Source organism: Anser cygnoides, chromosome 4 (assembly GCF_040182565.1).
Source record: "Anser cygnoides isolate HZ-2024a breed goose chromosome 4, Taihu_goose_T2T_genome, whole genome shotgun sequence".
NCBI classification, from domain to species: Eukaryota; Metazoa; Chordata; class Aves; order Anseriformes; family Anatidae; genus Anser; species Anser cygnoides.
In genome coordinates this window covers 433977-446419 of record NC_089876.1, presented here as the reverse complement: position 1 = coordinate 446419, position 12443 = coordinate 433977, and the positions used below count along the sequence as shown (strand labels likewise).

Here is a 12443-nt window from a genome sequence, read left to right as displayed (position 1 = left end):
TCAAAAGCAGTTACGTTACCGATCACATGAAGTATGTCCTACTCGCAACACCTTTTGGGGTGGGATCCGCTGTCCCCAGAAACAGTAACGAGTTTTAAAACTAAGCCTCTGGCATTAAACCTGAGCCTCCCCAAGCCCAGGACAAGAATGCTCATCCCCAGGCTCAGAGAGCAGCAGCTCGATCTCTGCCTTTGCAGCGAGGCCGGCGCCCGGCTGAGCACGACGCTGAGCTGCTGCCCTGCCCTGCCCAGGCGTGGCGGTCGCTCCCTGCCGAGCAGGGCCGGCAGCAGAAAGCCGCGGCGGGTGCCAGGGAGGAGCCGCAGAGGCCAAGCCTCAGCCCCGCTGCGATCGGCGGTGAGGAGCCACCGCAGCTCCCCGGCAGCCACCGGCTCTCCCCTGCCGAGGGGCGCCCCAGCCAAGCCCACCCAGGGCTGCCTTCCCAGCTCCTCTCCCACCTTTCTCTTCAATCTCGTGCTTCAGGATCTCCAGGTCCATGGTGAGATATTCCACCTTCTCCTTCAGGGAGTCCACCTCCTGCTGCAGGGACTCTGCTCGCTCCTCCGCCATCTCCTTGTCCAGGGTCGCCATTTCAATCGCGTCGGCGGTGTCTGCCATCTCCTCCATGTAGCGCTCCTTGGCTTCCAGGGCATCTTTGGCTTCCTGTGGCCAAGCACACGCAGGTGAGACCATGCCTTGGATGCCCAAGGCGGTGATGAGAGCCCTCTCACAAACCACGAGCCTCAGACGATTACAACTCTCACGGCTCTCCCAAAGGGAACGAGTCCAACTGACAAATTGTGTCGGGGCTGAGAGGAGAAGGCCCATCGCCCGTGCCCCCCAGCGTCCATCTCCCCTCTCCCAGGAACCTCTCCCTCCATCAGAAGAGCCCAGCAGGAACAGCCCCACAGAAACCACTCTGCAGGCGAGGGGAGGGGGGCGTGAAGAGAGAAGAGACCTAGACCTGCAGCACTTGTACTGGACCACACAAACAAACAGATCGCTGGGGAAACAAAAGGAGGCGGCACCGGGACAAAACAGCGCAAAGAGCAGAGAGAAGAAAAAGCTCATTTCTCAGCGCCGCTGGCATGCGGCCGACTGCCCGACAGCACCGAGCTGCAGCGTGAGGAGCGCATCGCCTGTCCCTGGGGAGCAGAGCGAGCAGTAATCACCAAACGGCGGACACCCAGTGACACCCGAGGCAGGGCTGGGCAGGGAGCCGTGATTGCCTAACTCGGGCGAGGACAGCACAAAAGCCAGCTGGGAGAAGGCAGCCTAGAGCTATCGTTAGAAGGAGACAAGTCTTCAGAAGAAGGGAGGGATCCAGGTACCCCTCACCTGGGGGGGGTAAGGACACCACACCCCAGCATGAGCTGGCACAGGGCTCGTGGGCACAGTGCAAATCCCAGCGGCTCAGCACCTTCCCCTGCTGAACCACGACAGCAGCAGCAGAGCCCGATGGCGAAATGCTTCTCCATAAGGAGCAGCGCCCAGGGCCCTCAGCTCCCAGCCCTGGGGCCTTCACTGGCAGCGACTCTCACCAAGCTACCCTGCAGAGCAGGAGCTCGAGATTCAGCGTTTTAGCTAAAGGGAGAAGAATTTTAACAAATTGAAAGTCTACAACAGACAAACAGGACTGGGAGCCTGCTGGAGGGAGGAACTGACCCAGAGCACGTAAGGAAAGGAACGGTGGAGATCCCCCCCAGGTATTTATACACCCTGATAACCCCCCCAGCCCTAAGCCCTCCCTGACACCGTCAGGACGTGCTTGGCTCCCACAAGGCTCCAGAGCACTGGACCATCCAAGCGCTGTGCAAGAACAGCTCCTGAGACACTCCAACTTCCTTCAGCCCAGCTCCCAGATAGAACCTGCACTGATCATTGACTCAGCACAACGAAGCAAAGCTCGTGTCACTGCTGTATTTATAACACAGCCACGCTGGGATGGAACTGCTGTACGCGACGAGCACTGTGCAAGGACACTCGGCCCACTCTCAGAGGGGAATCCCCCAGCATAACACAGGAGCAAGCAAGAAGGAGGACAAGATGACTCCTCACAAACATCAAAGAGTCAAAGACAAGAGTGCAGGGCAAAAAAAAACTCCTTCATGGAGGAAATTAGAAGCAGCATGGCAGTTTCAAGAAATCTGTCAAGACATCCAGGCACTGGGACATCAGGGAAGCTTAGGCCTGCACAGCCGGCATCGGGGGAGATGAGCAGCTCCTGCTCCATTACCGGTGCTCACGCTCCTACAGGGCTGGCTGCCGCAGCTGCATCGGAAACCTCAGCACCTGGCAATGCTTTTAAAGCTGCTGGAGCCTACTGGCTTCTGAACTGAGCTCCAAGATCTCCAGGCTTCTCCTTCAGACTTCGAAGGTGGGAACAGCAGTTTACCAGTGGGTTTGGAATCTTAACGGTGCCATTCCCACAGCTCTGGCAGAGCTGCAGCAGCAGATTAAACTGGAGAAAGGCAGCTGCTGCCACACGGGGACACCTACCCTGCACGGTCAGATGGACGACCTGCTCCTCAACCATCACACTCTCCATTCCCAGCTATTAAAGGAAACCGCCCCTAACCCTGTCTTGTCTTACCCTGCACAAGACTGACAGAGGAATCGATTTGTGGATAGCGCAGACATTCCTGCCTCAAGCTGTCTGACAGATGGGTCAGGCAGGCAGCAGAAAGCAAAGCAATTCCCAGGGTGCACAAAATCTGATACCTTGACAGGCCTGTGCAAGGTCCGCCCAAAGGCTGTCTGCTCTCACAGCTAGCGTGGGTAAAGAAGGAAGCTATGACTCCAGCTCCAGGACAAGCTGCGTGCACTACTGCCACGACGCACCAGATGTAGTCGGCACCCACGCGCACATGGTGAATTAAACATGCAGTGTAGTCTGACTGCACTTGGCATTTGCACTGGCAGCTCAATACCTAAATCAATATTTACGTTGGAGAGAACAGCGATAGGTGAGGTCAGAGGCCATTTTACAACCCTGCACGTATTCAGAAGGCCAAGAGCCAGGACAGTCCACAGTTTAATGCTAGGATATTAAAAAAACAGAACAAAACACACAACTCCCACCCAAAACAAACAAATCATTCTCAGCAATTGAATTAGCCCTGGGATCGCTCCTCCCTATGCCAGCCCCAGCATCGTGGCTGCGCGGCTCCCCAGGGCTGCCCACCTTTTTGGCCTCCTTTAACCGTTTCTGGAGATCAGCCTGTTGCTCTTGCATTTTGCTCTTCCATTCCTGCACCTGCTCCAGCTGGATCTTGTACTTCTCGAGCTCTTTAAGCTTTGCTTTGTCTTCATTTCGCTTTATCTTCAGAGTCTCCAATTTTTCCTCCAGGTCCCTGACTTGAGAACGCAAATTTTCCTCCTCCTGCAAAGTCAAGCAAAGAATTACCAGAGGGAACAGGAACGTTCTTTGGAGAGACCTCCAAAGACATTGATTTAGCCCACTGAGAGCAAAACCTCAGAACCTGGCCCAGTCACCCGCCTGTAGCTTGGCATCATTACCGGGGCACTTTTAGAAGAGCGCATCACTCCGCACTTGCAGCTACGGAGTTATCTATTCAACCTGTTGATTATTTCTACACAGAACTCGCGGTAAGTGTTCCCCTTGACACTGACAGAGGCTGGCTCACACATGATGCTGAGCACCTTGCCACTGACTTCACCGGGAACTAAGGATGCCCGAATCGTTTAACAAAAGTAGATAAATAAAACCCGAGGCAGTAACCCGCCCACATTCACCCTGCGGTAACTCTCCTCCTCCCCCTAGGGTCGCAGCAGAGTTATGGCACGCAGGAAACATCTCCATGAAGAGCGGATCTCACAGAAAGGTTCCACCACAGCAACGTGTGCAGCGTTACAGACAGAGCAGCCCGTGCTTTTAGTTATTAGCGTGTAACCCAAACGTGCAGACACACCGGTGGGGCACATCACAAACCGTGCTCATGCCACACGCTTGCTGTGCTCCGTGGGAGCTGCTCCCCTCTCCCTCCCACGGCGTCCAGCCTGCAGACCGAGGCAGACCTCTGAAAAAAAGGGGGTCTCGGCCACCGAGGGCTACAGGGGCAAGCCTGGCACAGGCCTAAAGCTGGGAGTGCTGCTGCCTGGAGGCACCAAAGCCAAAAGCTGCCTGTGCTGCGAGCCCCAGCGCAGCTCACACAGCAGCCAGGGTCCCCCAGGGATCCCGCAGCTCCCAGCCTGAATCCGCTCCTGCTCCCAGCGGATTTGGGCTGTCAGAAAACCGCCTACGCCTCGAGTGAGACAGGGCCTGAGGCGGTGCTGCCTGATCCTGGTCGGCGCTGGGCCGGGAAGGGCTGCACAGGGACACCGCCGGAGCCCGCAGCGTTGTTTTGTGACCAAAGTGGCTGAAACTAAAGCTGGTGCGTGGGGAAGGGCCCCAGCCCCGAGGTCTCCAACAAGCCACAAATGCTGCCCCCTCAGGGGCCGCATCCCACCCGGCTACGGCACCTCCCTGGACAAGCCTCCTGTTCTCTGGGGAAGGCCCAGTGACCGCCCTAAAAAGCGGCGAGGTCAGCGCCGAGTTTCCAGCGCAGACGGCTGGGCTGTCACTGGGAGCTGCCTGCGGGGAGGGAAAACATCGCTGGAGCAGCACAAAGCCATAAGGGCATTCAGCCACGCGCGAGGTTTTGCTGAAGAGCGAGTTAGGTCCAGGCAAAGCTCAGCCGCCCGTTACTGAGCCGACACAGCTCCACATGCACACTCCTCAAACCAGAGCCGCGGGGCGGCGGTCACCTGGCCTTCGGGGCCCACCCGGCCTTCGGGGCCCACCCGGGAGGCTGCCGAGGCGCTCTGGGGACGGAGAAAGGCCTCAGTTAGCCCGGCCTGTCCTGGAGGAGACGCGCGGGGCTCTGCGGTCAGGCCCGCGGCCACGCCGCGGAGGCCAGGCTGCTCGGGGCTGTCCGGCCAGGGCTGGCTGTCCCCGCGGACGAGGCCCCGCGGCCTCCCCAGACCCCTCCCAGCATCCGACCACCCTCACCCTGAGAACCCTTCCCCGGCGCCCGCCGGGGTTTCCTCCGCTGCTGCTTACCTCACGCCCTGCCACCACGCGCCTGTGAGGAAAGCTCGGCGTCTGCATCCTTTAAAGAACACCCCGATCCCACCTGAGGGCCCGCCGTCCTTACGTTTTGTAGGTGAAGTCGCACAGTGCTGGGTAAAGCTCCCGGTCCCCACCCGGCCCCTGGGTCTCAGTCCCACTCCCCCTGCCTGCGGCTGCAGCCTGCAATCGGCACCGCCTGCACTGCCACCACCGGGGACGGTCCCAGGCTCCCCACCGCTGCCCACTCGATCCCACGGCAGGGAAACCTCATCCTGTATTTGCCAGGTCAGCTCCCACCGCCAGCTAAATGCTGACACCAGCACGCGGTACCTGGCTGTGAGCAAGGGCAGCAGAAGGGGACGCGGCCCTCCTCTCCTGGCAGGAGCCCCGGCTGAAAGCAGCCCCGTGGCTGAAGCTGAAGAGTCACAAAGCTGGGTGACATTAAGGAATGGGCTTTGAAAAAATCCCACACGTCAAACAGCGCGGGAAGACCAGACTGCTCTGCTGCTTTCTCAACCCTGGACGTGCTGCTGTCACCAGCGCTACCACGCAAATAGTTTTTGCAGACTTTCCATAAACCTGGTACCACAACCCTCCGGGCCAGGCAGGGCTCGGGGGAACGGCAATATCCTTCCTTCCTTCCTTCCTTCCCACCCGCTGGTGACTCTTCCAGCCGTTTCCTTGACACACAACCTCAGAGCAGGCTCTCTGTCCTCTCACGCTATTAATTCCTCACCCTTGTGCCCTAAATCTTTCACGAGCTCTCATTTTAACTAATTAATACAAAGCAGGACGGAAGTAATGAAAAACTATTTTAAAGATCAAAAATGGAATGACTACGCAGATATAATTATTAGAAAGACCCAAGCTAGAGAAAGACGGGTCCTCCCTAGGGGTCTGCGCACCTGAAGGCAGCAGTGACCCAGGGCGCCCCTCCTGCCGGCCTGCCCGCTGCGGGTTGCTGATGCCGGTGGGAGGACAGGGGCCGCGTCCCAGCCCTGTGCCGGACACATCAGGGGCACCCCCCGCACCGCCGAGTCGCAGCCTCAGCCCCTCGGCGCGTTCCCTGGGGGTGGTCTGACACCACGTGTGTCCCACGGGGACCCGGGAGGGAGAACGCACCAGGAGCCGAGCGAGGCCACGGCACCCTTTGTTTCTCCAGCGCCTTCCCGGGTCTGGGCCATCAGCCTCTGCATCCGGCCCCCGCCACGCTGGGCCCGCTGCCCCCACAGCCCCGGCTGCCTGCGGGATGAAGCCTGGCAGGCCCCCACGGGGCGGGCACACGAGCCCTGCACAGGGACCACCGCCGGCCCATTTCCCTCCTACGAGTGCCGGGGGTGTTTTCTCCGCTCCTCTCCCCCACACCGACCGCAGCCGGCGCCGCGCCTTACCTTGGTGGGCGAGGGAACCATCGGTGCCACCGGCGAGGTGAGCGAAGGAGACGGGATGACAGGGGCCACCAGCGGCGTCTGAGCGGGCGTGCTGGGCTCGCTGCTGCTCATCTCCCCGCCAGAGGCAGAGGCCGAGCCCGAGGGCCCGGCCGTGCCGCTGGATGCTGCGGAACTGGCGGTCCGGGTGGGCTGCAAAACAACGCAGGCAGAGGAGAGCATCAGCGGAGCGTGTCTCGGGGGAGAGGGGGCTTCCACGGCCAGTCTGCCCCCCTCACACCTCGCTTCAGTCCTGCCTTCCTTTCACCACGGTGTTGGTCCATTGCCACCACCGTCCTTGAGACCCACATTTCCAGCACAGAGGGAACCCAGAATAAAACTTCAGAGGTGCTTTGGGCTCTCACACTCCTTGGGCACTTACTGGCTGCAATAGGAACGGAGCGGGAGTTCGGGCAGCGCAGTCCCACGCAGGCAGGGGGGATGCCCTGGGAGAGGGCTGAGGTCGGGCACAGCTCGCCCAGATGGCAGAAGGGGCTCAGCAGGGCACGGTGACAGGGGGACGGTGACGGCAAAGCGCCTCTGGCTACGCTGAGCACATCCATGACCTGGTTTTACCGAGACCTGCACTGTGCTGAGGATGAACAGCACTCTGGAGATTTCCCAGCAATAAATTCTGTGGGTTTTATGCTACAGAGTCTGACTTGAGCAAAATTCGTAGATAATCAGTTGCTGAAGGGAAGGTAAAAGTTTATTACACCACTACCATAGCTAAAAAACAAACAAAACCACAGATTTTTGTCTGTGCACACGAGCCCTGCTACAGGTCGGACGCAGCAGTCCCTCTCCTCCCTCCTGTAGTAACAGGGACAATAAGCGGTTGCCTTACAAACTATTGCCTTGCGCTACCACATCTGCCCTGCTGCTGCAGTCAGACTGAGCGCCGTGTTCCTCTCGCTAAGCCCAGCCGCAGGCACTGCCTTCGCCCATCGGGTGAGCGTGCAGACAGGGTCAGCGAAGGGACTGAGGGGGGCCCTCAGCACTGTCTGCAGACGGGACACGTGCCCGGGGCTTTTGGGGTTCCAGCTGCGGAGGATGAGACAGCAAAACCCAAAAGCGCACAGAGCCGGGGGCCGGGCAGCTCTCGCCCCTCTGCGCCCTGTGCAGAGGGCCGCGGACACGGGGCTGCCGTGGGAAGGGGCTCGCGCTGCGCCCAGCTCGGGCACGGGGATGCCGCCGGCAGCACCATGGGGACACTGCAGCAGGCTCCTAAACCTGCGTCCTCTGCTTGCAACTGGGCTGTGGGCACAAAGCAACGGATCCTAGGGCAACAGGCGGACAAAATGAAGAGTACCAAGGGTTCACCAGAGCCCAGTGGAACCTGAAGAAGCAGAGCGGCAGAGCCACTTCACCAGCGCTTACGGGGCTGCTAACCGCAGGCTGGAAAGCCGGCAGCGAGGCTGGCTGCATAACCCAGGATCGGGGTTCACCCGATCGGCCCCTCATGGGCTGCACGGCTGAAGCACTCGTCTCCATGGCACCTAACACCATGTAAATTAATTTCCTGAGTGTTTTACTCCTCAGTCTTGGCTTTTTGGTGCACTGCAGTGTCACAAGGCACACAGCTCACCCAGGCTGGCAAGGGATGAGCACTGAGACAGGCACGGCCCGGGCAGCACCGCTCCCACCTGCTAAAGCAGCACTAGGAACAGGGCAATCACCCGCCCTGCTGCAGCCGGGTCTTCTGCAGACTCTTTGCTCATTTTGGCCAAGCCTGACCCAGCCACGGTTGACAAACGCCCCACGGACAGGCGGGCTCAGCCTTCCCTCCTGAGCACGGCCCCCGGGAGCAGACCCCGTGGTGCCAAGCCACTCCTGGGATCTCCAAGAAACGTGACACTCAGAACAAGGAAGTTCTCGTTCCTGCTGCTCTGGGGATTACAAACACTTCACAGAGCGAGCTTTAAGCTTCTGCGGGCAGGGAGAAGCATCGCCCGGGGACACACCCGGTGCGGCTTAGCGGCGCAGAGCCCGCTGACAGCCTGGCGGCTGGGGCCCGGCAAGGTCCCGGGGATGCGCTTGCTGCCAGGAGGACGGCAGGGCAGCGTGTCCTGGCACCCCCAGAGCCCCGAGCACAGTTACTGCACAACCCTCACCAGTGGTTCCCACTGAAACCAGTGGCCCAGGACGAGACCTGCCTGCTGACCCCATCGGCTGTGAGCCCGACCAGAACAGGGTGCGATGCTCGAGAGGGGCCCTCGGTGCTGTGGGGTGCCCGCTGGTCAGCACGGGCAGCAGCTCTGATCTCAACATGCACGGATGGCTTCATCTACCTTCCTGCCCGGTGTGGGTGTAGGATCACAGGAGTGGGAGAAGGTCACGCAGGACATCCGCTCCCTGCTCCTCCCCAGCACAGGCAGCACATCACTGGAGGGGGGCAGTGGCACGGGATCAGCAGAGAGCTCTCCTGGACTTGCCTGGTAAGGGGCAAGCTCCCAGGTGGGACTGCAAGCTGGCCTGAAATCCACAGCAGCACACCAAAGCTGCTTACCTTGAGCTCACTTCTCTGCCTCACTGTAAATGTGTCGCACAGGCCCGCAGCAAAACCCCTGCCCTGTCTCAGGCACGTGGGGCTTTACACTTTTAGACGCTTTAGAGGAAATTTTAACCTACAGGTTTTAACCTTGCAGACTGCTCATATACTGCTGTCACTTTTTTTTTTTTACCCTTGAGGTCCTACCTCAGGTGGGGCTCTGGTCCTACAGTGCCCAAATGCCCGTTAATGGGCATTTTTTTCAAGGGACAGCCAGACACCTGGCAGCTGGGATCCTGGCTGCGCTGGGATGCAGTGGATCAGCTGCTGCCCTGCTTTGTGCTCCTTGTACATGTCAGTGAAAATGAAGCCCTCCCTGCAGAGTACCCTACACAGAAGAGATAAAATTGCTTATCGTTTACAAACCATAACTTGGCTATCGAAGAGCTCTTTGAGGTTTTACCTCCCTTGTTTGTTCTCATCTAATCATGTGCTGTGCTCCTTTGCAGGTCCTACTTGCTGGGGCAGACCTCGAAACGTGAGTGATTCTCTGTGCTGGAATCAGTGCAGTCCCAGAAGCTAGCTCTTACCTCCCTCCTCCCGCTGATAAACTCAAGATGCTGGAAAGTCTCCCGCGTGAGCTAGCAACAGTCAGCGAGAAGCAAGTAACGACATTAACGGGGACACCAAGCAGCGTGCTCTGCCAGCCAGGCTTGGCATTAGTTCGCTGCCTTTAAGCTCCGCTCTGTTAGATGAGCTCTGGCTCAGAGCACCAAGTTTCTCAATACACAGCTTGCCCCAGAAGGCTGTCCCCAGTGACTCTAGAGGAGCACAGTCTGGTGAGCTCCTTCAGGTTCTGCACAAAGAAGGACAACAGCAAACGCACTTTGGGGTCAACACTCAACGAGTTCGTATTTCCGAAAACCGGGGGTGCTCAATGCCCCCGTACCGCAGCTGCTGGTTCTCACCTTGGGCCGCCGGGCGGTGGTCTGGAGGGCAACAGGAGTAGAAGGCAGAGGAGGAGAAACATTCACACAGGGAAAGACAGGAGCAGAGAGACAGACCGCAGCAGCACAGCAGCAGATGCAGCAGAGAACAGGTAAAGGAAACAAAAGACATCACTGCAATTAGTGTGCGTGGCATCAGGTGTTGGTGCTCATTAACCCACGCTCCCAGCACAGCTCCAGGTGAAACCCTGCAAGCAGAGCCCCCAAGGAGACAGAGCCCGGCAGCAGCCCAGCCTCCCGCTCAGGTTTTCTGGCCCAGACCGCCCGGAATTCACCGTGCCCCAGCCCAGCTTCTCCCCCTGTAACATCGGTGCGGGACCACAGGGCTGGCTACAGCCCCAAACCCACGGATCCACGCAGGAGCCAGCCCCAGGACTCCAGCAGGCGCCCTGGGGGCAGAGGCTCCGTTTGCTTCCGAAAAGAGCTTCGGCTTTGCAGGCAAAACCTGGGCTGCCTGGGGTCAGCCTGGAAACGCGGCCACGTTCCTGCAGCACTGCTCAGGGCTCGCCGGCGTTCTGCTGCCGAAAAGGGGGTTTTGCTCAACACACCGTCTTTCCTAGAGAGGTCACAAAACTGTGAGATTGACTTTTTTATTAAAAGAAATATAGAAAAAAAAAATTCCTCCCTCCCACCCTTTGTTTCTGAAGGCCCTAGAGCATCGCCAAACCAGCTGCCCACAGAGATGCCAGAGCCCCCGGGCTCTGCTGCTCTTTAGTCGTAAGATTTGTAGGCATGACATCTCGTGAAGCTTCTTCTCAAACGCTACATATTTTCATCTCATTTCTGGAAACAAACACACCTGTAAGCTTCAAGGCAGGACCCCCTGCCCCCAACACACGCTGTTTGGGACGCAACACGGCAGCAGAACAGCCGTCACCCACACGGTGATCTCACGCCGCGCGGCTCGGCACGCCTCGCAGGGCAGTCACACGCGGGCAGGACTGTCCCGTTAACGAACGCCGCGCCGCGACCGCCGCAGCAGCAGCCGGCAGCGCTCTGCCACCAGCCCGCAGTGGGGAGAGCCGGACGGCCCCGCACGCGGCGGGACGCTGAAGCCACCAAAACCGGGCACCTGCACCCTGCAGCAGCTCCGACGCCTGCACAGCAGCACCGGAGAGCGTTTGAAGCTTTCCACGTGCTGCTTCACCTCTCATCTCTCTTGTATCTCTCACCGTTACCTAACGCAGCGCGAGAAGTAGCCGCGAGCAGCGAGCAGCAAGAAGCGCAGCCAGGCGCCAGGACCCGAGGCTGCAGACGCGAACGAGACGCCCGGCCCCTTCGCAAACGCTCGGGCGCTGCAGCGCAGCCCCGCACCGCGGCTCCTCCCGGCGCTCCCTCCCGCAGCACGGCCGCGCTGACCAGTACTCCGCTGATGTTCAGGAGCTTGGCCTTCCACGGAGGGCCTGGAAAAGCCAGCCAGGAGATCTTGCAGCTACTCTTCCTTTTGTATATAGACTAGAACTGGACAGACTGCCGCTTCAAAATAGCTAATCGACAATGGGATTGCTTAGGCTAAACCCTGCTCTGCTCCATTCCAGTTTTCTACAAGGCTGCGCTCAACAGCAGGCCCACGTCAGCGGAGAGGGGAAGACGCTCATCTCCCAGATCTGCCAATTTGCAAACCTATCTGGGAAAACGTAACAGAAACGGCAAAGGCTGAAGACTCTCTGACAAACACCACGCTGACTTTGGAGCAGTAGCCCAAGCTTTTCCAGAGTAGGGCTTCTGTGGAAAGCCCTGCTAACTGAAGGTGACGTGGCGTGACACTAGAAACCCACACGGAGATCTGAAAGCCCCCCCAGGACCCCACGGCACCAGCAGGAACGCCACACAAGCGACCGCTGATCCCGCTCGCATCGCTCAGCCCTCGCCTGGCGGCTCCAGGTCCACGGGGGCGGGCAGAAGCAGAGCACCTTCCCCACTGCAAAGCGGATATCGAAGAACGGCAGAGACCTCCTGGTGATGGCCTTTAAAAGCCCGCCACGTTAAACGACAGAGAGCAATCCTGGTCTCATGCCTCCTCTCCCAGCACGGCCTAGCGTAACGCGGAAGGTTGTTTTGGCTCCAGACCACGCGATGCCATGCCGCTACCAAGAGCCGAAGCGTCAGATCTGCGATGCGCCGGGCGAACGCCCCTTGCTGACGGGAGGTCAGAGGAGAGGTCTGCTGCTCGGGAGGGCGGCCAGGCTCCCGCTGCGGCGCCTGTCCCCGCCACCCGCCTGTCCGCAGCACGCCCCGCTCCGCCGAACCAGCACTGCAAAGGCAGAAGTGCTCCCTGCCTGGAGGGGGCCGAAGGCGCTGGGGAGCCCCTGGGGCTGAGTGCGAAGGCCACCTGGAATAAAGGCAAGACCCTCACGCCTCCTCAGGGAGCAGCTGGGGTTAGCTTTCAGGCAGCAATTCACCATCTGTGGTCTCCAAAGCACTTGTAAGCAGCTTGCAGAGCGGTGCCC

At 59.4% G+C, this 12443-nt stretch overlaps 1 protein-coding gene across 15 annotated transcripts in view; it reads right to left on the bottom strand.

Moving 5' to 3' along the window:
• DCTN1 (dynactin subunit 1) overlaps nt 1–12443 on the bottom strand; it is a 68903-nt gene that overhangs the window by 15552 nt on the left and 40908 nt on the right. For 5 of the 15 annotated variants that reach the window (XM_066996971.1, XM_066996964.1, XM_066996968.1 and 2 more), the window contains 5 exons: nt 9955–9975; nt 6460–6648; nt 4765–4821; nt 3182–3379; nt 456–660 (listed from right to left, as the gene is read on the bottom strand). In XM_066996971.1, the coding sequence (XP_066853072.1) occupies nt 456–660; nt 3182–3379; nt 4765–4821; nt 6460–6648; nt 9955–9975 (670 nt within the window). The remainder of the gene's footprint in view (nt 1–455; nt 661–3181; nt 3380–4764; nt 4822–6459; nt 6649–9954; nt 9976–12443) is intronic. The other 10 variants (XM_066996972.1, XM_066996973.1, XM_066996978.1 and 7 more) reach the window with 4 other exon arrangements.